At 35.5% G+C, this 25,490-nt stretch overlaps 1 protein-coding gene across 5 annotated transcripts in view; it reads left to right on the top strand.

Annotated features, from left to right (window-relative positions):
- The window catches only part of UCHL5 (ubiquitin C-terminal hydrolase L5), a 63,153-nt gene that overhangs the window by 29,612 nt on the left and 8,051 nt on the right, over positions 1 to 25,490 (top strand). For 3 of the 5 annotated variants that reach the window (XM_049867954.1, XM_049867955.1, XM_049867952.1), the window contains exons 4-10: positions 8,939 to 9,064; positions 9,152 to 9,213; positions 9,571 to 9,701; positions 11,487 to 11,550; positions 20,394 to 20,496; positions 22,138 to 22,251; positions 25,106 to 25,204. In XM_049867954.1, the coding sequence (XP_049723911.1) occupies positions 8,939 to 9,064; positions 9,152 to 9,213; positions 9,571 to 9,701; positions 11,487 to 11,550; positions 20,394 to 20,496; positions 22,138 to 22,251; positions 25,106 to 25,204 (699 nt within the window). The remainder of the gene's footprint in view (positions 1 to 8,938; positions 9,065 to 9,151; positions 9,214 to 9,570; positions 9,702 to 11,486; positions 11,551 to 20,393; positions 20,497 to 22,137; positions 22,252 to 25,105; positions 25,205 to 25,490) is intronic. The other 2 variants (XM_049867956.1, XM_049867953.1) reach the window with 1 other exon arrangement.

Raw genomic sequence — 25,490 nt, 5'->3', positions numbered from 1 at the left:
GTTTTAATTTGCATTTCTCTAATGGCTAATGATGGAGAGCATTTTCTCATGTATCTGTTAGCTGCCTGAATATCCTCTTTAGTGAAGTGCGTGTTCATATCCTTTGCCCATTTTTTGATTGGGTTGTTTGTCTTTTTGTGGTTCAGTTTTAACAGAATCGTATAAATTTTAGAGATCAGGCACTGGTCGGAGATGTCAGGGCTGAAAATTTTTTCCCAATCTGTAGGTGGTCTTTTTACTCTTTTGGTGAAGTCTTTAGATGAGCATAGGTGTTTGATTTTTAGGAGCTCCCAGTTATCTGGTTTCTCGTCATCATTTTTAATAATGTTTTGTATTCTGTTTATGCCTTGTATTAGGGCTCCTAACTTTGTCCCTATTTTTTCTTCCATGATCTTTATCGTTTTAGTCTTTATGTTTAGGTCTTTGATCCACTTTGAGTTAGTTTTTGTGCATGGCGTGAGGTGTGGGTCCTGTTTCATTTTTTCGCAAATGGATATCCAGTTATGCCAGCACCATTTCTTAAAAAGACTATCTTTTTCCCAATTAACTGACACTGGTCCTTTGTCAAATATCAGCTGCTCATATGTGGATGGATTTATATCTGGGTTCTCAATTCTGTTCCATTGGTCTATGTGTCTGTTGTTGTACCAGTACCAGGCTGTTTTGACTACTGTGGCTGTATAATAGGTTCTAAAATCAGGTAGAGTGAGGCCTCCCACGACCCTTCTTATTGATAACAATTATAATGATGACAATAAAAATATAATAGTAGCCAACATTTACTGTGCCTGTTGTGGCCCAGATATGTGCTTTAGATGTAGTATTTTATTAAATCCTGTAACAACCCGATGAGGTTGTTATCCTCATTTCAGAAATGAAGAAATAAAGGCCTAGAAAAATTAACTTGTTTTCCTGTGGTCCCACAGCTGATACATGGGGGGTTTGGAACTTAAACTGAGGCCTAAAGCCAGGTTTGCGGATCAGCATGCTGTGCTGCCTCCCATGTTTTCTATTCATATGCTCAGCTTCTTTTAATTTTTTTTTTTTTTTTACTAAAATTGGATGATTATGCAAAATATTTTGCATCTTGTTTAACTTAATGATAAAAGTTTGACATTGTTCCATTTTAGTACATATTAACAATAATAGCTAACATTTATTGAAGGTTTACTGGGTCCTTTTGTATGTATTTTTTATTGTTAATTTATTCGCAGTAAATATCCTCACAACAACCCTATGAGGTTTTGCAGGTTCTTTATCATTTGACAGATGTGGAAACTGAGTCCCAGAGAAGTTAAGCAACTTGTCTGAGTTGCACAGCCAGTCAGTGGCAGAGCTGGACTGCAAACCCAGGCATTGTGGCTCTGAAGTTGACACTCTTAATTATGTTACCACATTGCCTCCTTTAAAAGTGTTCTTGGAATAGATGTTCCATAATTTATTTAATCTCTTAATGGTCAACATTTTGAGTTCTAATTTTTCTCTAACACGAATAAGCAAGTTGTATATTGTAATATTTTTGTACTTATGTGTCATCTAGTACAATAATTACAGCTTTAAAACTGCAGGTGTTTGTGATTCTCCAGACGTGGATAGGAGGCAAAGGATAAGGGATAAATAGTTTTAAAAGTACTTCAGGTGATTTTTCTTCTTTTAAGTTAAGTTTTGTTATTTTTTCAATGTCTGTAAGAGTATATGTTCATTATACAAAATTTAAATATTATAGAAATATATCATGTAGGAAATAAAAGTACCTTATAATTCCTGCTCCATCATTGAAAAGAATTTTTTCAGATTTCTTACCATGTATATATACATAAACACACAAGTCCAGGTAATTGCTTCTTTAATTGTATTTCTTCCATACTAAACTGTAAATCCAGGAGTCAGGGATTTTATTTTTATACACAGTTTCTGGCACGTAGATATACAACAAATGTAGATGAATGTTGATCTCTAAGAATGTTACAATAAAGAACACTGGAATTCACTAACGATGTTTTTGATTTATAAAACTGAAAACCAAACCCTTTGCTCTCAAGTCAATTCTGACCCATAGTGACCCCACAGTGGCCTAAATATTTTTAAGGTATAGGAAGATACTCTGTAAAGAAGAAGGAAAAAAAAAAAATACTGGTGTCTGAAGTTATAATTCCTTGATATTTTTCTCGTTCTGCATTTCATATCTGTTTTACTGTAATTTAATGTTTTATTTGTACTATATTCCAGTAGCCTTTATTAAGATATCAGATTAGTGATTCTCCAGTGGTGCCTGTTTTTTTTTTTCTTGGTACTGCATTATGTTTTTAGTTTTTTTAGTATTATGCTAAGTTTTTATTAAGCTGGCAGATCAGTAATTCCCCAGTAATATCTGTTGGTTTGTAGAATATGCCTTCTATGAGCCTAAGCTATACATTTTGTGTATATTACATAAATATATAATCTTTGGTCTTAGCCTTCAAGAACCTATAGTAATGATTCCCAAACCAGGTGCTTTGGACTCTTAGAAGTGTTTTCAGAAACTTAAAAAAATTTAATGAAAATTATATTTACGTGTGGTAAGTTACACACAGGGCTTTGAACTGGTTCATTCCGTTCTACCCTCTGCTGAGATTTTACATTTCCACCCCAGATATACTGAATCAGAGCCTATATTTTAACAAGATCCCCAGGTGATTCTTACATGCACACAAGATCTTGTTATAGGCATAACAAGATCTGGGTGTCTTGTTAAGATGTAGATGAGGACATAAGAATCCCCTGGGAATCTTGTTGAAATCCCCAGATCTTGTTACACATATAACAGGTCGTATGTATATATAAGAATCACCTGGGGAATATTATTAAAGTCACGTTGTTAGACTGATATGGCCCAGAACCCTTAAGTAAACAAAGACGTTAGGCATGACATTCAAAGAGTTTAGGGATCACCTCCCATAAACTGATGGTAAAGGCCAGACTTCTCTTTGGACAAGGTTAAATTCTTCACTGTGTACATGTAACAGCAGGACTTGACCTAGTCATGGACATCTGAGAAAACTTCCTTGAGTGACAGTTCAGCTGAAATCTAAAAGTTAGGTAGATATTAATTGGGAAAAAGGGGTTGGGGATAGTTTATCCCAGATAAACTAACAGCCTTATGGCAAAAGGGGGTAAGACTGGTAAAAGGTACTAGAACTCATCCATTGTAGTGGAGTGTAGAAAACAAGTGGGGAGGATGCCATCAGATTTGAAGCTGAAAAAATGTTACATTAGGATAATGTTTGGTTAGGTGTAGAAAAACAATGGTTTACATAAAATAAAAGTTTTTTTTTTTTTTCTTTTTTTCCTTCACAACTAAGAGTTGTCAAGGTTACAGGCTGTTTAATTTTGTTCCTTTGTGTGTGACTTCTATTCTAAAGGTTACTTCATGGTCCAAGATGATTGCTGGGCTCCAGCCATTCTCTCTGTTCCACATTTCAGACAATAGGAAGGGGATTCCATACCATCTTGTTCTTCTGGTCTCAGGGTAGATGAAGCTGTGGTTCGTGTAGACTGTTCGTACTGTAAACTACCTTCTTCTCTGAGTCTTTGGTTTCGTTCTTTCTCCTATTCTGGATGAGTAGAGACCAGTAGTTATATATTAGGTGGCCACTCACAATCTTTTAATATCCCAGCCACTACTCACTACAGTGGAATGTAGAAAATGCACTTTATGAGCTGTGTCATGTCAGTTAACCGAATTGTTCCACGATACTGTGGTCCTCAGCCTTCAAATGCAGAAAATCAATCTTGCGAGGTGTTTGGTTATATCTAAGATCCATGCTGAATTCTGTTTATTTCCTTGCTTTCCTTTTTGTGTATTTTTTGTAATCCTAAAATTTGTACACGTATACGAAACTTTAACTTGATAAAACATATCATGTAATTATGGGGGATTTTTTTCACAATATTATATTGCTAAGATTTATCTATAAGTTTATTGTGATAGTTCATTTATATTGCATGTCATATAAAATAATGTCCATTACATGAACATATAACAGTTTATTTACTTTTCTGTAGATGGGCATTTGGGTTTTTCATTTTGCTGCTGGGAACTGTGCTACTATAAATATTTTTGTACATGTCTCCTGTTGTACACGTGTAAGTTTCTCTTGGTATATAGCTAGAAATAGAATGACTACTTCGTCTGATATGAAAATGTACAACTATAGGAGGAAATACCAAAATGTTTTCCTAAGTGGATGATCCAATTTACATTCCCACTGGCAATTCACACTTAGCAGTGTATAAGAGCCACATAGTTCATTGTCAGACCTTATTAATTTTTGCTCATCAGTTGGTTCTAAAATGGTACTTCTGTGTACCCTGATCATTAATGATGTGGAAAGGCTCTTCATGTGCTTACTGGCCACATGTATTTCTTCTGTGAAATTCCTGTTTATGTTATTTTCCTATTGGGCGAACTGTGCTTTTCTTTTTTCGTTTGTAGGAATTGTCTATATATTCTTGATACTGCTTCTTTAAGTTGGGAACTTATTGTTTCTCTTTCTTTTGATGAATAGAATTTTTTATTTTAGAGTCTATGCATTTTGTATCTTGTTTAAAGAAACTTATCTATCTGAAGTTGTAAAAGAGATTTATATATTTAAATTTTTATTTCTGACATGTGTATGAATTGAATTGTGTCCCCCCAGAATATGTGTCAACTTGGTTAGGCAATGATTCCCAGTATTATGTGGTTGTCCTCCATTTTGTGATTTTCCTATGTGTTATAAATCCTAATCTCTGCCTGTAGTTAAAGAGGATTAGGGTGGGATGTAACACCCTTGCTCAGGTCACATCCCTGATCCAGTGTAAAGGGAGTTTCCCTGGGGTGTGGCCTGCACCACCTTTTATTTTATAAGAGATAAAAGGAAGGGGAAACAAGCAGAGAGTGGAAGATCTCATACCACTAAGAAAGCGGTGTTGGGAGCACGTCCTTTGGACCCAAGGTTCTTGCACAGAGAAGCTCCTAATCCGGGGGAAGACTGATGACAAGGACCTTCCTCCAGAGCCGACAGAGAGAGAAAGCTTTCCCCTGGAGCTGATGCCCTAAATTTGGACTTCTAGCCTACTAAAAAAAAAAAAAAAAAAAAATGAGAAAATAAATTTCTCTTTGTTGAAGCCGTCCACTTGGAGTATTTCTTTTATAGCAGCACTAGATGACTAAGACAACATGTATGTCCTTAATTCATTAACAGTTGGGTTTTGGTATATGGCGTGAGGTAGGGTTTCAGTTTTATCATTTCCCATATGGATTACTGTTTTTTCCTAGCCGCATTTATTGAACATCCCTTGTTTTTTCTACTGATCTGACATGCCACTTCTGTTCTATACCAAAGTTCCATACCTGTGTGTGTGTTTTCTGGAGTCTTTACTCAGCTGCATTGATCAATTTATCTATCTCTGTACCAAACCACACTGTCTAAATTCCTTTTGCTTCTTCATAAACTCTAATATCTAATAGATCATGTCTCTTACCCTTGCTCTTTTTCAGAAATGTTGTTGATATTCTTGGCCCTGTTGTCTTCATGTAAATTTAAGAATCATCTTATCAAGTTGTATGGAAAATTCTGTTGGAATTTTGACTGGAATTGCATTGACTATATAGATCAATTTTGGGAGAATTGATATCTTCATGATATTAAGTCACAAACGTAGTATGTATCTCTAATTATTTAGATCTTCTTTAATGTCTTTTTAATAAGTTGCATAATTTTTTCTGTAGAAGTCTTATACATCTTCAGTTTAGTCATAGTTACTTGATATTACTATTGTAAATCGTCTTCACTTCAATTACATTTTCTAGGTGTTTCCTGCTGGTATAAAGAAATGCAGTTCACTTTTATATATAAATAATATATTTAGCCATCCTGATAAGCCCTTCTATTACCTCTAGTAACTTGTTTGTAGTTTTTTTTTTTTTTCCTTTTGGGAGGGTGATGCTTATCTACAAATAATAACAGTTTTATTTCTTCCTTTCTAATCCTTATGCTTCTGTTTTTCTTGTCTTATTGTCTGGCTAGCACCACCAATAAAACTCTTCGTAATTTCAAAGGGAATGCTTTTTACATTTCCACATTTAGGATGATGTTCACCTGGCATGTTTTTTGTTTTTATTTTTTTATATCCCTTTTCAGGTATAGCAGTTTTATTATTAATTTACTAAGAGTCTTTATTTATGAAAAGATCTTAAATTTTATCAGATGGCTTTTTTTGCAACTGCCCAAGTGATTAGTTCCCCATCTTTTATTAGGTTAATGTGGTCAATTTTTTTATATGAATTTTTGTTACATTAAATTTTCCTTTCATACCAGAATAATTGCATCCTTACATAAGAGATAAGTCCAGTTGGTCATTATGCATTGTGTTGTTATGCATTGTTGGATTTAATTTAGTAGTATTTTGTTTGAATTAGCCTGTAAAACCATCTGGGCCTGGTATTTTCTATATAAGAATATTTTTAACCACTACTTTAATTTCTTTAATAGTTAAAGGACTCTTCAGGCTTTTTTATTTCTTCTTTAATTGGTTCTGGTAAGATATATATATGGATATATATAAATTTCTCCATTTCAGCTTAAATTTTCAAAATTGTTTCATATGGTTGTTATTAGTATTCCAGAATTCTCTTTTTAATCTTATTTTTAGTTATATTCTTGACCCCTAGATTTCTGGCTTGCATATTTGTGTGATAGTGGTTTTATTTACTCCATTAATTTACCACCCTTTATTTCCTATCTGCATAAAGTTTCTGCATAAAGTTAGCAACCCAGCTGATCTTGTTTCTGGTTTCAGCTACATTCAGCCCTTCCTTTGAATTATCTTAAGCTTCATCTTTCTGAAACATTTTTATTCCCCAATCAGACATTTTGCACTCTTAGGGTAAACTCCTAACTCCTGAAGGTCATTGATTTTAGAGGTATTGCATGATCTCATGTTATGAATACAATTACACCAATATAAACCAACGTGCTTATTGTTTTTTGAACCTAACGTTTTAATTTGTTCCTTCATTTGTAACCGTCTTGCTTCCTAGAATGAATATCCTTCGTTGTTCTCTAGGTTCTACCAAGCTTTCAAAGCCCTGTTGAAATTTCACATTCATAGAGAAACCTCTGATACTCTAGCCTAAGATGACCTGTTCCTTCACCGTTTTGTCTTTCTGTTGTGCATCTCTTTTTCGTGGACGTATTCTTCATGGCCGGAGCATTTGCCTTATTTATTTATTTAATGTTGTCTTCCCTTTAGGAGCCCACAATCCAGGGGTTGTAATGTGAAATGCTTGCAGGATCAGGCTAGCAACATGAATGTGAATCGGGTTATGAAGTAGGGAGTGGAAGTTAGAGGTAGAGAGTGGAAGAGCCCTGATGAGCTGAAGAGTAAATGATTCTACAAGGATTTCAAACCAAATTCTGAAAGTTCTGGGCTAGCTCTACTTGTGACCCCTGCTGTGGCCTCTTTTCTATCGTTGAAGTCCACTACTTTATTGTAAAATGGTGAATAAAGATTTAAAAAAATTGGGAACTACACAAATAACTTATACTGCAAAGAATTTTTTGTAACATAAGCCGACGTTAAAATTCTCCCAAATAGATGTGTATAAGGTGATTTTTATATGAGTTTCATCCAGTCAGTGACCACATATCTCTTGTTCACTGTATGTTCAGCATCTAGTGCAATGCCTGGCACATAGTAGGTGCTCGGTAAATATTATTTGAATGAATGAATGGCTGATCATACGTTTTGAAAGTTATTTTTGGTAATTCTGTACATACTTAGAATAGCCACTTGGTGGCACTAAACTCATTTTAAAACCTTAAGAGGTATTTTTATACTTAAGCGCACAGCAATTACTGTTTTTCACACACAAAATAGTGAGCTGTAATATATCACGGATAGTGCAAATCGTTTACCAATTTAGTTCAACTCTACAATTAACCTTGCTGGCATTCACACGGATCGTCTCTGAGGTTCTTTCCAGCTCTGTGATCTCAACACTGTGCAGGTAATGGAGTATGGAAAAAGCTCTTGTCCATAAGTAGGTTATAGTCTTGCTAGGGAGACCAAATATGTATACTGAGCCTTCCTATGGCATGGTAGCTAAGTGCACAGATTCTGGAACGCCAGACTATCTGCCCCCTGCTTAGCCGTGTACTTTTGGGCAAATTACTTGACCTCTTTGTGCCTCAGCTTTTGCAAATGTAAAATGAAGATAATATTACTCCTTCATAGGTTAAGAGGATTAAAAGAATTAATACACGTGAAGTGCCTAGAAAAGTATCTGGCATATAGTAAGTGCTATGAAAATGTTTTCTGCTCTGGCCAGAATGTAAGCTCCAAGTAATTTATAAAATAAACAGTTACCAGCTAAATGACAGCACTGTAAAGACTATATGTTATAGAGTAAAAAAGTATGTGGACAGTATGTACCTTTTTTAGGAATTCATATGAGGGTAGAAACTAATATGAATTGTTGGAGAACTTCTCTAAAATTGACGAGTTGGGGCTTGTGCTGCGTACGAGAAATATGAATTCAATCTGGATAGGTAGGAGTGAGTTTCGGAGAAGTGAATAGGAGGTGAGGACAAGCTCTTTTCACTTGAGGACAAGCTCTTTTCACTTAACCGGTTGTGTTTCGGGTTAAGAGAAATTGGTCGTTACCCTAAGTGGATTGGTTTTCACTCATGTTACGAGTTCATTAATTTGGTTTCCTAGAATCTTCAACCTCAGAATTAAAGATTATTGGAAACAGACTAGAATACAAAATAAACATGTTTATTATATTTGTGGTAAGACTATATGTAATAAAACTTGAAAACTGTTACCTTGATTTATATGTTTGAGGTCACCGTCACTAGTTAAAAACTATTTTAAAACAAATTGCTGATGTCTTTGCTTTTGTATTTTACAGGTAATTAATAATGCTTGTGCTACTCAAGCCATAGTAAGTGTGTTATTAAACTGCACCCATCAAGATGTCCACTTAGGAGAGACATTATCAGAGTTTAAAGAATTTTCACAAAGTTTTGATGCAGCTGTAAGTACTATCATCTTATTCCTAAAATGCTCTATTTGTGATAGTTCTTATTTTAATATGTTCTTCTTTTTAAAATTATTATTGTAGATGAAAGGTTTGGCACTGAGCAATTCAGATGTGATTCGACAAGTTCACAACAGTTTTGCCAGGTAAAGAGGCTTTACATTAAATAAATACTGCTCGAGGGCGGTAGTGGTTCAGAGGTAGAAGTCTCCCCTTCCGTGCAGGACACTTAGGTGTGAACACTGGCCAGAGCACCTAGAGTGGAGCCACCGCCCACCTGTCAGCGGAGGCTCGAGTGTGGCTATGATGCTGAGCATGCTCCAGCAGAGCTTCCAAAATAAGACAGAGAGGAGGAAAGGCCTGGTGATCTGCTTTCAAATATCAGAAGTGAAAACCCTGTGAATCACGACAGGCTGATCCTTTGTGCATGGGGTTGCCATGAGTCAAGAGCGGAGTTGACAGCAACAACCAGTACTGTTTCTTTTCTTTTTTTTCCACTGTAGACAGCAAATGTTTGAATTTGATGCAAAGACGTCAGCAAAAGAAGAAGATGCTTTTCATTTTGTCAGTTACGTTCCTGTTAATGGAAGACTGTATGAATTAGATGGATTAAGAGAAGGACCAATTGATTTAGGTAATCTCATTCCTCTGTGCTGCTCACGAAATAAATTTAATATGTAACAAAATTTGTAGATGTCCTGGTATTTCACTTTTGACAAGTAAGAAAAATTTGGGTGTTCCCCTTCATTTTAGTCACAGTGCTGCTTAACTTTTGGAGGGAAAGGTAACCCCAAGGTAGTCTAAATCACGAAGGCCTTACGTTCTTCAACACTCTATGTAATGAAATAACTTACAGGAAGTCATGTTGACTGCTGTAGTTCAATTGAGACCTTTCATTTTTTTCTAAGAGAAAATATTTTTTAACTTATAGATTACATATGTGTTTTTTTTAGTTAACTTTTAAAAACTACTGTTTCTTAAATCAACTTAAAAAATAGTCCTGTGATTTTTAACCTGTTGGTAACAGATATCAAGCATTTTATCTTATATTAAAATATTTTCGGAGGGGGAATTGGATCTTTCAGAATCACCTGAATTCAGTGCTTAACAATCTAATTGTCCACAAAAGTATTTTCCCTCGAAGTTTCTATTTAGATAAGGTGCTCATGTGCTGTCTTTTGTGCCGGAGAGTGGATTTGTTCTGACCTGCCTTGTCTCTAACCTTGAGCAAAAGTAGTAAATGCTTCTCAAGACTGGGACTAGTCTGTGGTTCTAAAATTGGCCTGGGATAATAGGCCCACAGAAGAATTTTAACCCTTTATTTTGACCTCATTAAGTTTTCTTACTTTTAAATTAGGTTTGTTTTTAAGTTTATAAAACTTGTTTTAATTGAATCCGATGTTGTTTTTTTTAATGTTGTTATATGCTGCTCATATAACTTTATACTTCTAGATTAAAAAAAATTAACATTGGTTCATTTGGTTTGTACTTTTTGACTATGCCTCATATATTAAGCCAGTATAGCTTATCTGATGCAGATTTGCATGTTGCCTCTAAAAAAAAAAAATACTTTTCTATATCTGTTAAAGAACATTGGAACCCTGGTGGCACAGTGGTTAAAGGTCAGCAGTTCAGATCCACCAGCTGCTCCTTGGAAACTCTGTAGGGCAGTTCTGCTCTGTCATATAGGGTTGCTATGAGTTAGAATTGACTTGATGGCAGTGGGTTTGGGTTTTTTTTGTTTGTTTAAAAGAAAATTAGAAGAATGTTCTTTCAATCCTGTAGAAGCTGGTTTTCCCTAGTATGGTGGTTGATTTGATCTCTTTGTTTTCTCTCTTGGCTTCTATCTAGTCAGCCATGTTCTTTTCATTAGAAACATCATACATAAAGAAATCAAAGATTATATAGTTGGTGGCTATGCTAAAATTTATGGTAAAAAAAAGGGAGGGGGCTAAAGTGCTAGGTAAAGTTAGTTTTGCATTACACATGGATTTCAGATTTTTATAATTATGAACATGGGAATCAGACATATATGGGTTGAGTCCTTATTTCGCTACTAACATGTGAGCTGGTTTTTCTTAGCCTTCAGTTTCATCATTTGTAAAATCAGGGTAGTTACTGTCTCACGGGTTTGTAAATTTAAATGAGATAACTCACCGATTCATTACCTTCTCAAACATTTGTTCAGCATCTACTAAGTGACGCAATAATGTGGCAATGCAAATTATGATCATATTCTCGCCTTTCACCGTTACCAAGAAAATTAGAATTGAAGCTTAACATAGTTATGCTAAAAAGATTTTTCTTTTTCTGCATTTGCTAAAATATTTGTACAGAGAGATATTTCGAGACAAACTATTGATAATTTCAATGTTGATTTTTCTTATTTTTATTTAAGTGTTTTTAAATTTCTTTCTAGGGGCATGCAATCAAGATGACTGGATCAGCGCCGTGAGGCCAGTTATAGAAAAAAGGATACAAAAGTAAATGCTCAGCTAGTCTCATTGGTGTGACCTTCTGGTTTTTAAGCATTTTTAATGCATTTATTCTATTTTAAGCAATGCTTATTGACTCATTTTGATTGGATTAATGTGTTTAGGAATAATACATTTCTGTTTCGGGAAAGCTCTAAATTTTAGTAACATGAACTCTTGTCTTCAGAGAAGTTAAACATGTAGATCTCTATTATGTTAGATATTTGCACAGATATTTTGTAGTTTTTTAGCATCTATTTTTATTAAGCTTTTTATTTTGTGATAATTATATATTCACATGTAGTAGTAAGAAATAATACAGAGAGATCCTGTGAACACTGTGCCCAATTTTCTGCAGTGGTAAAGTAACATCTTGCAAAACTGTAGTGCAATATGACAGCCAGGGTGTTGATACTGATACAGTCAAGATACAGAGACGTTCCATCATCAAAAGGATCCTTCGTGTTGCCTTTTTATAGCCTTACCTCCTCCCCTGTTCTTGCTGCCCCCCTTGTCCTTAATCCCTGACAATGACTAATCTGTTTTCTAGTTCGTTCTATAGTTTTTGACAAAGAATGTTATATAAATGGGATCATACACTGTGCAGCCTTTTGGGATTGGCTTTTTTCACTCAGCTTAATTCTCTGGAAATTCATCCAGATTGTTTATTCGTATCAACAGTTCATTCTTTTTAATTAATGGGTAGTATTCCATGGTGTAGATGTACCATAATTTGTTCCACTGATGTCCATCACCTGTTGAATGATATCTGGGTAGTTTCCGCTTTTTGGCTTTTGCAAATAAAGGTGCTATAAAACTTTGTGTGCAGATTTTTGTGTGAATGTAAGTTTTTATGTCTCTGGGATAAATGCCCAAAAATGCTGTTGCTGGGTCATATGGTAGATGCGTGTTTAGTGTTTTTTTTTTTTAAAGAAAATGCCAGACTTTTCCAGAGTGGTGGTACTGTTTTACATTCCCACCAGCAATATATGATTGATGCAGTTTTTCTGCATCCTTGCTGGCATCTGGTATTGTCACTACTTTTTACTGTAGTCATTCTGATAGGTATGTAGTAATATTTCATTATGGTTTTAATTTGCATCTCCCTAATGACTAACTGGAAACTCTGGTGGTGTAGTGTTTAAGAGGTATGGCTGCTAACCAAAAGGTCAGCAGTTCAAATCCACCAGGCGCTCCCTAGGAACTCTATGGGACAGTTCTGCTCTGTCCTATGGGGTCGCTATGAGTCAGAATTGATTAGATGGCAATGTTTTTTTTTTTTTTAATGACCAACTAAGGATATTGAATGTCTTTTATGTCTCTTGCCCATTTTCTAATTAGATTATTTATATATTTATTTATTTTTACTGTTAAACTCTGAACATATTTACATATCCTAGATACTAGTTCTTCTTTGGACTAATTGCAAATATTTTTCCCATCTGTAGCCTATGGCCTTTTCCTCCCAACATGATCTTTGGCATAACATTAATAGAGCAAAAGTTCTTAATCCTGACATGGTTCAGCTCATCAGCTTTTCCCTCTATAAATCGTGTTTTTGTTGTCAAGTCTAAGATTTCTCTGCCTAGCCCTAGAGCCTAAGATATTCTTGTATGTTCTTTTCTAAAAGATTTAAAGTGTAGCATTTTACATTTAAGTTTGTGATCCATTTTGAGTTAGTTTTTGTACAAGGTATGAAGTTTAAGTCAAGGCTCATTTTTTTTGCTTAAGTACTGGGACATCTAATTATGCTAGCACCATTTGTTGAAAGGACTATTTTTCCTCCACTTAGTTGCTCTTGCACCCAGTAAAACATCAGTCAGGCATATTTGTGTGGGTCTATTTCTGGATTCATAATTCTGTTCCATAGATCTGTGTCTGTCCCTTTGCCAGTACTACACAATCATTACTGTCGCTGTAAGTCCTGAAATCAGACAGACTGATTCTTCCCCCTTTATTCTTTTTTTTTCCCAGAATTGTTTTAGCTATTCTAGTTCCTCTGTCTTTCCATATGAATTTTAGTGTAAAAATTTGTTTATAATAGTTCTTGGTGGGATTTTGATAGAAATTGGCTTAAACTTTTACACCAATTTGGGGAGAATTGACATCTTTGTTATGTTCAATCTTCCAATCCATGAACACGGTATGTCTGTTTATTATGATATTCTTTGATTTCTTTCATTAGCATTTTGTAGTTTCCACTTTTTTACTATATAAGTGCTGTACACGTTTTGTCAGATTTACATCCAAGCACTTTGTATTTTTTTGAGTGATACAAATGGTATTGTATTTTCAGTTTTGATTTTCATTATTGCTAGTATATAGAAATACAATTAATTTTCTTTCTTTTTCATCTTTACCTTGCATCCTTTGGCCTTGCTGAACTCATCCACCAACTTGAGGAGTTTTTTTTATAGATTCCTTGACATTTTCTACATAGACAATCATGTCATTTGCAAATAGGGGCAGTTTTGGATTTATTTCTCCTCCATATCAGTGTTTGCTTCACATATTTTGCAGCTCTGTTGTTTGTTGTTTTTGTTAGGTGCCATCAAGTTGGTTCTGACTCATAGTGACCCTGTGCCATCCCCACAGTTATTGTTATGCTTGAGCCCATTGTTGGAGCCACTTTGCAAACAGCCTATCTGTTCTTTGGTGCATACATGTTTCTTCTTCGTGGATTGATCCTTTTATCATTATGAAATGTACCTCTCTGCCTCTGGACATGTTCTTTGCCCCAATTTTAATTTATCTGGTACTCCTGCTTTCTTTTGAGTAATGTATGCGGGATACATCTTTTTTCATCCTTTTATTTTTAATCTACCTATATCATTATTGGAAACCCTGGTGGTGTAGTGGTTAAGTGCTACGGCTGTTAACCAAAGGGTCGGCAGTTCAAATCCGCCAGGTGCTCCTTGGAAACTCTACGGGGCGGTTCTACTCTGCCCTGTAGGGTCGCTGTGAGTCAGAGTCGACTCAACGGCACTGGGTCTGGTCTGGTCTCAGTCATATCATTGTATTTGAAATGAGCTTCTTGTAGGCAGAAGAGATTGTGTCTTGTTTTTTAATTCACTCTGCCAATTTCTATCTTTTTGGTATATTTAGACCGTTTACATTTGGGTATGTGTATATTTATATATATGAAATGTATATGTAAAATTACATGTAAAATTATGTAATTATTTCTGTGTTATAGTTTAAGTCTGCTATTTTATTGTTTTCTCTTTGTTCTCTCTAACTTTTGTTTCTGTGCCTTCTTTTGCCTTCCTGTGGGTTACTCGAACATTTTTAGAATTCCCTTTTATCTATAAATGTTTTTTTTTTTTTAATTATACTTTAGATGAAGGTTTATAGGACAAACTAGTGTCCATCAAACAGTTAGTATCCACATTGTTCTATGACATTGGCTAACAACCCCACAACATTCAGCACTCTCGCTTCTCAACGCTGAGTTCCCTATTACCAGCTTTCTTATTCCCTCCTGCCTTCCAGTTGCTGCCCCAGTGCTGATACGTCCCTTAGGCTTGTTTTGTTCCATGGGTCTGTTCAGTCTTTGGCTGAAGGGTGAACCTCAGGAATGACCTCATTACTGAGCTGAAAGGGTGTCCGGAGGCCATACTCTCAGGGTTTTTCCAGTCTCTGTCAGGCCAGCAAGCCTGGTCGTCTTTTTGAGTTAGAATTTTGTTCTACGTTTTTCTCCAGCTCTGTTTGGGACCCTCTATTGTGATCCCTGTCAGAGCAGTCAGTGGTGGTAGCCGGGCAGCATCTAGTTTTACTGGACTCAGTCTGGTGAAGGCTATGGTAGATGTGTTCCATTAGTCCTTTGGACTAATCTTTCCCTTGTATCTTTAGTTTTCGTCATTCTTCCGTGCTCCCGAAGGGGTGAGACCAGTGGAGTATCCTAGGTGGCTGCTAACAGGCTTTTAAGAACCCAGATGCTATTCATCAAAGTAGAATGTAGAACATATTCTTTACAAACTATGTCATGCCAGTTAAGCTAGATGTTTCCCGAGACCACGGTCCCCATAGCCCTCAGCCCAGCAATTCAGTCCCTCAGGGGGTTTGGATGTGTCTGTGGAGCTTTCACGGTCTTGCCTTGTACAGGTTGTGCTGGCGTTCCCAGTATTGTGTACTGTCTTACCCTTCACCAAAGTTTCCACTTACCTGTTGTCTATTAAGTGTTTTTTCATCCCCACTCCTCCTCTCCGTTGTAACCATCAAAGATTGTTTCTTTTTGTATGTAAACCTTTTCATGAGTTTTCATAGTAGTGGTCTCATACATTTTTGTCCTTTTGTGATTGACTTTTTTCACTCAGTGCAGTGCCCTCCGGATTCCTCCATGTTATGAGATGCGTAATACTCCATTGTGTGTATGTGCCACAGTTTATCCATTCATCTGTTGATGGGCGTCTAGGTTGTTTCCATCTTTTAGCTATTGTGAACAATACTGCAACGAACATGGACGTGCATATATCTGTTCGTGTGACGACTCGTTTCTCTAGGATATATTCCTAGAAGTGGGATTGGTGGATCATATGGTATTTCTATTTCTAGCTTGCTAAGAAGTGCCATATCGTTTTCCAAAATGGTTGTATCATTTTGCATTCCCACCAGCAGTGCATAAGAGTGCCAGTCTCCCCTCAGCCTCTCCAACATTTGTTACTTTCTGTTTTATTGATTCGTGCCAGTAATGCTGGGGTGTTGTGGTATCTCATTGTGGTTTTGATTTGCATTTCTCTGATGGCTAGAGATTGTGAGCATTTCCTCATATGTCTGTTGGCCACTTGAATGTCTTCTTTGGTGAAATGTCTGTTCATTTCCTTTGCCCATGTTTTAATTGGATTATTTGTCTTTTTGTTGTAGAGGTGTTGGGTTTTCTTTTAGATTTTAGAGATTAGAACTTTGTCTCATTTGTAATAGCCAAAAATTTTTTTTCCAGTCTGTAGGTTTTCATTTTACTCTTGCAGTGAAGCCTTTTGATGAGCATAAGTGTTTAATTTTTAGAAGATGCCAGTTATCTAGCTTATCCTCTGGAGCTTGTGCATTGTTGGTTGTGGTTTGTATCCTGTTAATTCTGTGTATTAGGGCCTTTAGTGTTGATCCTATCTTTTATGAACTTCATAGTTTTTGGCTTTATATTTAGGTCTTTGATCCATTTCGAGTTAGTTTTTGTATATGGTGTGAGCTCTGGGTCCTGTTCCATTTTTTTGCAGATGGACATCCAGTTTTGCTAGGACCGTTTGTTAAAAAGGCTGTCTTTTCCCCATCTGATGGACTTTGGGCCCTTGTTGAAGATCGGGTGACCATAGGTGAATGGATTTATTTAAGGCAATTATATTATTGGGTTCTCAGTTCTGTTCCATTGGTCAATGTACCTGTCATTGTACCAGTACCAGGCTGTTTTGACTACTATAGCTGTATAGTAGGTTCTGCGTTCAGGTAATGCGAGTCTTCCTACTTTGTTCTTCTTCTTCAGTAGTGCTTTACTTATCTAGGGCTTCTTCTGTTTCCACAGAAAATTATCGATTAGTTTTCCATCTCTTTAAAAAATGCTGTTGGTATTAGGGTCAGGATTGCATTGTATTTGTAAATTGTTTTGGATAGAATTGTTGTTTGCACAATGTTGAGTCTACCTATCCGTGAGCATGGTATGTTTTCCCATTTATGTAGATCTCTTTTGGTTTCTTGCAGTCGCGTTTTGTAGTTTTCTTTGTATAGGTCTTTTACCTCTCTAGTTAGATTTATTCGCAAGTATTTTATTTTTTTTAGGGGCTATCATAAGTGGTATTATTTTCCTGATTTCCTTTTCATCGTTCTCTTTATTGGTGTATAGGAATCCAACTGACTTTTCTATGTTTGTCTTATATGTCCTGCTTCTCTGCTGAATCTTTCTTTTAGTTCCAATAGTTTTCTTGTGGAGTCTTTTGGGTTTTCTATGTATAGTATCATATTATCCACAAATAGAGTTTAACTTCTCCATTACCAATCTGGATGCCCTTTATTTCTCTTTCTTGCCTTACTGCTCTAGCTAGGACTTCCAATACAGTGTAAAATAGGAGTGGTGCTAGAAGGGCATCCTTGTCCTGTCTGGTGTGTTTGAGTATATTTCTTGTATAGCTTTTTTAGTTTCTCTAACTTATCACAGTCTACTGCTGTCAACATTTACCAGTTTGAGTGAAATGTAGAAACGTTACCTCCCTTTATGTACTTTTACCCGCCCCTGTTTATAATTGCCTTAAGTAATTATTTTACATACATTTAGGACCACATCAGTGTTATATATATTTTTTGCTTCAGCCGTTAAACATAATTTAGAAAATTCAAGGGGAGAAGGAAAATGTATTTACATATTTTTACCTTTTCATTGTTTTTTTCTTCCTTCCTGATGTTCTAGAATTCCTTCTTTTTCACTTCCTTTCTCTTTAGAGAATTTCTTTTAGCATAGGTCTTCTGGTGACAGATTCACTTAGTTTTCCTTCTTCTGAGATTGTCTTGATTTTACTTTTACTTCTGAAGTATATTGTCACTGGGTATAGAATTCTGGGTTGACAGCCTTTTAGCACTTGCACAATGTTGTGCCACTTCCTTTTTGCCTCCACGGTTTCTTGATGAGAAATCTACTGTCATTCAAGTTGTTTTTCCCTTATGGGTATGCAGTTTGTCTCTTGCTCCTTTCATGATTTCTTCTGTTTTTAGTTTTCAGAAGTTTATGATGTGTCTTGGTGTGAATTTCTTTGGTGTTATCCTGTTTGAGGTTTGCTCTGTTCTGGAATCCATATGTTCATGTTCTTAAATTTGGGAAGTTTTAGCTATTGTTTTTGTAGTCTTTCAACTTCACCCTCTTTCTCCTCTCTTTCCAGGACTACAGTGGTGTGAATGTTAGCGCTGGTGTTTTTTTCCCCCAGTCTATTTTCTCTCTGTTCAGATTGGGTTGTTTCTATTGTTCTATCTTCCAGTTCAGTGCTGTTTTCTCTTTCTATTCGGCTGTTGAACCTATCCATAGAATTTTTTTATTTTGTCTATTGTGTATTTCACTTTTGAAATTTCCATTTTTTAAAATTTCTTCTATTTCTATTTTTTCATTTGTTTCAAGTGTGTTCGTAATTGCTCATTGAAGCATTTTTATGATGGTTTTCCTAAAATCTTTGCCATAATTCTCATAAATCTTGATGTTGGCATCTATTGAGTATCATTTTCATTCAAGTTGAGATTTTCATGGTTTTTAATATGACAAGTGATTATTGATTGGAATCTGGACATTTTGTGTGTTACGAGACTTTCAATCTTACCTAAAGCTTTTGGTTTAGCTAGTTTCCATGGCTATCACTCCAGCTAGGGAAAAAGGGGGTGCTGCCCTGTTATTGCCAGGTGGGAGTAGAATTCAGGACCATTACTTAGTCTCCATGAACACTGCTGCTGTGCAGGAGCGGAAGTTCTGGCTCCCCTCTAGGCCCCCACTGGTATGCGCCTAGCTGAGAGTGGTAAGAATGTCTCCTTATTGCTCTCCACACGGCCTCCACTGACAGTGCAGTGGGGGAGGCTTTGTTACTGCCGGATGATAGCGACAGTTATGACTTTCCACTTCGTCTCTACTGATACCGCAAGGGGGTGTTGTTATGACCACAAGGCAGGGGTGAAAGTCCTAGCTCCCTACTGAGCCTCCTAGGATGCCAGCTAGATGGACCATTAAGGCATCTCTTTACAGTCTAGCGGAGGTCGAGTCTGTGCTTCCCACACAGCCTTTGCTGGTGTGGGGCCTCATTTTTTTTTTGTTGTGTTTGCCAACAGCAGAGTGGTTATTGTGTAAAAGTCTTCTGTCTTGTGAGGCTGTCCCTTTCCTAGTCCTTAGGCTTTTTTCCTTTTTTTTACTTGCACCTCTTGGCATTTATGGGTTGCTGGCTTCTTCAGCTCCATGTCTGCTGTATATGAGGCAAAAAGACATTCCAGTCAATTCACTACTGTGACATTCCTTGGGTCATGAACTCCTCAGCTTGCCTGCCTTTCAGAGTCTTAAATTTATATGTATGTATGTAATGTCCAGGGTTTTTAGCTGTACTTACTGGGAAGAATAGGGAAATAGAAGTCCCACAAGTAGAGTTTTAAAAACATTTTTACATAGTTCAAAGCATTATAGTGGGGCGTATTCTTGCAGTGAATTAACTATGTATGAGAAACTTCTAGAGATGAAATAATATAGAAATGGCTTACATTTTCTATATATTTTCATCATGATTAAATGACATGTGTATCTTATGGGTAATTTTTAAAATTCAGTCCTTACCATAAACAAGCTTATGCTGAATGTTTTCATTGATACCAGAATAGTGGAAATCAGATAGCATTCAGAAAATTCACAACAGGCTACGTAGCAAAAAGCAGTATTAATAAAAACAGAAATTAATCATGACTTGGAGAAAATGTATAATAAGGAATATAATTAACTACCATCAAGATGCCGTTATAATTAGTCCAACAGATGTGGGCTCTTTGTTGGGTTGTTTTCTCTGAGATCTTAAGTAAATGATAGTTACCATATTTCTCGTAAACATAGACACACTGGTGAAAATACTTGTTATTTCAAATGTTTTAAGAAAAATTAACATCACTTTAGAGCATTTAAAAATATTTGTGATTGATGAAATTTAGCTAATTTTTTTCCCTGCAGTTGTACTCTATCAAATATGAGAAGCTTTTTAAAAAAAAGTCAATTTTTATTGTTAGCCAATTGATATATTTTTGTTTATCCCAGAGGAGAATTATGGAATATCCTAATGGATTATCTTAATTATAAATAGTTTTACAATTCTTTATTACATTGTAAACTTTAAAGTGACTTTTTTTTTTTTTTTTAGGTACAGTGAAGGTGAAATTCGATTTAACTTAATGGCCATTGTGTCTGACAGAAAAATGATATATGAACAGAAGATAGCAGAATTACAGAGACAGCTTGCCGAGGTTTGTGGCCATGCTATTAAGTCAAAAGTTGTAGCTTAGTAATTTTCTCTGGAAAAGTTTTAGGTTTTTTTTTTATACTGTAGAGTTAATCAAGTGTCCTGAGTGGTAATTTATAGACTTTGGAGGCAGATAGCTTAGATTTAGTTCCTGGCTTTCCCGCTTAGTAAATATGTAAATTTGGGTGTATTTCACTATGCCTCAGTTCCTTCATGTAAAAAGTGATATTTAGAGATGACTATCTGAGTGCTTGAGGCTGTTGTGAGGATTCAATGAGGTAATATATTTAAACAGCTTTAGGTGGTTACTGACACATAGTATGTTAGCAATTAATAGCTATGTAAACTATTTACTGTGACTTCATTATACAATTAAGCAAGTTAGAATGTATTTTTCCAAGAATTTATTGGATACGGTTAGATTCACATGTAATTGTTTACTAGTCTTTGTGATTAAATATTTTCCTGTAGTAAATATGATTAAAGAATTAGAAATATAGACAAATAGCTTTTTTACACACACCTTTGATTACATTTTCTTAAGAGTATACTTAAGCAAATTTATTTTATAGCTGAATAGAAGATTATAGCAATATAATAGATTAAAATATAGTTTTCTTTAGGTGAAAATTCATAGGTATTCTGTTCTGACAGAGACCACAATAAAGGATCCCGGACAGAGCAGGAGAAGAATGTAGAGCGCCATTCAAATGCACACACATACACAAAAAGACCAGATTTACTGGTCTGACATAGATTGGAGGAACCCCGAGATTGTGTCCCCCAGACTCCTTTTTAACTTAGAACTGAAGTCACTCCCGAAGTTCACCCTTCAGCCAAAGATTGTTGTTGTTAGGTGCCATGGAGTTGGTTCCAAATCACAGAGACCCTGTGCACAACAGAATGAAACACTGCCCGGTCCTGCATCATCTTCACAATTGTTGCTGCTTCAGCCCATTGTTGCAGCCACTTGTCAGTCCATCTTGTTGAGGGTCTTCCTCTTTTTCACCGACCCTCTACTTTACCAAACATGGTATCCTTCTCCAGGGACTGATCCCTCCTGATTACATGTCCAAAGCATGTGAGATGTAGTCTTGGCGTTATTACTTCTAAGAAACTTTCTGGTTGTACTTTTTCCAAGACAGATTTGCTCGTTCTTTCAGCAGTCCATGGTATGTTCAATATTCTTCGCCACCACCAAAGATTAGACGTGTGAGGAACATGCTTTGTAGTTCAGTCATGTATATGAGACCAAATAGGCACACCTGCACAAAAGCAAAGATGAGAAGGCAGGAAGAGACAGGAAAATGGGACGAATGGAAACAGGGAACCTAGGATGGAGAAGGGGAGAGTGTTGCCACATCGCGGGGATTGCAACCAATGTCACAAAACAATTCTTGTACTAATTGTTGAATGAGAAATTAATTTGCTGTTTAAACTTTCACCTAAAGCACCCAGACACAAAATTCATATGTATTATTATAGAAAATAGAAATATTAAGTATTAGTGCTTTTATCTTTTAGTGTTGATGCCATTAGGCTGATATTCTGTCACCGGTATTAAGAGTGGAAATTTGAACATATTCATACTGTTTATCATTTTAACACAATCATTAGGGTGTGCTGTATTTTTTTTCTCCCTAAGGAGGAACCCATGGATACTGATCAGGGTAATAATATGTTAAGTGCTATTCAGTCAGAGGTTGCCAAAAATCAGATGCTTATTGAAGAAGAAGTACAAAAATTAAAAAGATATAAGGTATGTTATTTCTTAAAAAGTTATTCATTTAATGTTTTAAAATAGAGAACTTTTTGACAGGAAGGTATATTTTAAAAATGCTTGATTGTTTTTCTCCATCGTTTATCGGTTTCAGAATAATGAGTTGATTCTCTGGCACTCTACAAAGGTAACTAGTGAGATTTCTTCTTTTCTATTTAAATTTTTTTTAAGCATTACTACAAACAAATTTTTAACCTATTTGATGCTTCAGTTCACTGCAGCTATTCTTATTGATACTCAAATTTTCCTACCTTTGGCCATTGGGAACCTCTTCAGGTTGTCTTACAAATCCTTTTGTTATGACCCCCATAGTCTTTGATAGCTTCTTCGCTGTCTAATATGACAAAGTGTTTTAGGCTCGTCTTGTACATTTCGTACCTCAGACTTGGAACTAGCCTATTTTTCTTAAGAAACCTTGCTTCTTTTTACTGGAAAATGATATTTAGAGATCACTATCTGAGTGCTTGGGGCCCTGGTGATGCAGTGGTTAAGAGCTAGGCCGCTAACCAAAAGTTTGGCAGTTTGAATCTGCCAGCTGCTCCTTGTAAACCCTACGGGACAGTTCTGCCCTGTCCTGTAGGCTTGCTGTGTATGAGTCAGAATCAACTTGATGGCAACGGGTTTGGTTTTTGGTTTTTATCTGGGTGCTCAGGATGCTTGTTCCTGCTGATTGGTTATTATTTCTCGGCATTTTCAGAATGGAGAGATTTATCGTTTTGAAGAGAAAATAGAATGTGAATTCACATTTTTCCTGTTCAAATTTAGGATTAAAGGGCCTTACAATTGAAGAAATTAAGTATTTGTGTCTCTTCTCTTAAGCTGAAAATCTTGGTTCCTGAAAACATTAACATAATTACTTATTTGATTTATGCTGTATATATATATATAGGAAACCTAGGTGGTGTAGTGGGTAAGACCAAAAGGTCAGCAGTTCAAATCCACCAGGCATTCCTTGGAAACTCTATAGGGCAGTGCTACCCTGTCCTGTAGGGTCACTACGTGTCGGAATCGACTCGATGGCAGTGGGTTTGGTTTGGTATATGTATAGCATATGTGTGTGTGTTGTGTGTATATATATATATATATGTATTGTGTGTGTGTGTATTCAGAATAACAATAGCAACAGCATACCAGGAACAGTATGATTACAGAAGTTTTTTCTTATTTGCTTTTTTCTTAGAATATATCCCATTTTGGATGTACAATCAAATTACTGTGTTTTAAATTTACTTGAAAAAATGTTCTTGCTGTGAGATTATATTACTGATTTGATTTTTTTAGGTTCATTTGTTTTACTTTGCTTTGAGATTATTTAGGGTTTATTTTATAATTGTGATTTTGTTTTGTTTAATTATGTCAAACATTTATAGATTTCGAGTCAAATATAAAATTAAGGATGTCTTTAATAATGTGGTTCTCCTTCACGTACAGTCTGATAAGTTTTTTTCAGTGCAAGTGAAAAGAGTAGTGAGAATTTTGAATTTTGTATGACTTTTTGTACATATTTTGTATGATGTGGTACTCATGTCATTTGTCGTGTGTCCCAGCAAAAAGAATTTTTATCCATTTGAAACTGATTTGAAGGCAAGGACTGTTTTTTTTTTTTTTTATTGCTCACCACAGTGTCACCATAGTGCTTTGTAAAATGGTTAACAGTCAGTGAACGATTGTTAAATAAAATAAATGGACGTTGGACTGGTCGGATTTCTTCAGGTGGTACGGTGGGGACAGGCAGGCTCCAGAGCATTTCAGGAAGAGGGAAAGGGAAAGGCCAAGTTCATGGAAACAGGAAAGTAAGAGATGAATGTTCCAGTGTTTATGTTCCATTTCACATGATATTAAAAAACAACTGCCCACCATTTATATACTCCTATGCAGGGCTATTACGTAATAAACTATTTTTAATATCTGCCTAAAGTAAAACACAAACTGAGTTCTCAGAATCTTTGTGTGCTATACAGTTTGAGAATTCTTTGTTCAAGAAGATGTAAAATGACTCGTACCGATAAAAAAATGAACATATGTTAAGATTTTATTTAATTCATTAATTAATGGAAGGAACCAGTAAAATATCATAACCAGTTAGAAGAAGTCAAAGAAATGCAAATTTATATGAAGTAAAGGAATGTTGAATTTACACGTAGGTGGAAACCTTTTTTTTTAGAGAGAAATTGAAGTCATTTGAGCTCCGACCAAACAATGTTTTTATTTGCATGTCTATAGACAAGAATTAGTTAGCAATATTTTGCATGTCCCCAGACAAGAATTAATTTTCCATTGCTATCACTTCTAGCTTACAGTGTTGTCATATAGCTCAACAGCAATGAAAGGCTAAATTCACGTAATTCCGGATGGTGTGTAGATCCATAGTTTTCCATTGAAGCAGGTATTTTTTCCTATAGTCTACCCTCTTTTGATCAAAAATATCTCAAAGAAAGGTTAATCTTGTTCACAAAATAAAGCTGGCCTTATTGAGGTTATTCTGATTTTTTGTGTAAGTGCAGCAAGAATGTTAATTTTATCATTTAGGCCTTCTTATATTTGCTTTCATAAATTAAGTATTTATAAGTAATCTTAGATTGTGCTTTTAAATGTCTCTGTCATTTGCTAAGCTGAGCCTAGGAAGCCAAATCCAAAAAACTCTCTCCATATGCTTGGATATATCAGTCTCTTTGCTGTGGGAACTGAATCTCATTTTTTTGTAATACTTTTTTCTTATGAGAATGGAAAATTCTATCCCATTTCTGTCTTGAGTTATATGCAAAAATTACAAATCTCAAAATATTAGCAGAAAAGTATACTTAGCATGGTTTGATGTTTGTTTTATTTTTAGATTGAAAATATCAGAAGGAAGCATAATTATCTGCCTTTCATAATGGAATTGTTAAAGACTTTAGCCGAACACCAGCAGTTAATACCACTAGTAGAAAAGGTAAGTATTTTATTGGTGAATACTTAAACTAGGTTAAGATTCTCCAAAAACATGAAGTAATTTTTTGGCATGAATAGAAGTAAAATTCTTTTAAGCTTACTTAGTTATTTTTTTGCTTTAGCCAGTTGTTTATATTCTAAATAAGAATTAGTTCAATCTAACTATTTTAAGATAAAAATAAAGAATTGTCCCATTTCTCTAGTTTTCCAGAATACTTAGTGTTAAAAACTCAGGTTATCTTGTGGCACAGCTGTTTGAACACACCAACTGCCCTGCAGGAGAAAGA

Source organism: Elephas maximus, chromosome 24, assembly GCF_024166365.1.
Source record: "Elephas maximus indicus isolate mEleMax1 chromosome 24, mEleMax1 primary haplotype, whole genome shotgun sequence".
Classification (NCBI taxonomy): Eukaryota; Metazoa; Chordata; class Mammalia; order Proboscidea; family Elephantidae; genus Elephas; species Elephas maximus.
This window is presented reverse-complemented; position numbering and strand designations above follow the sequence as displayed.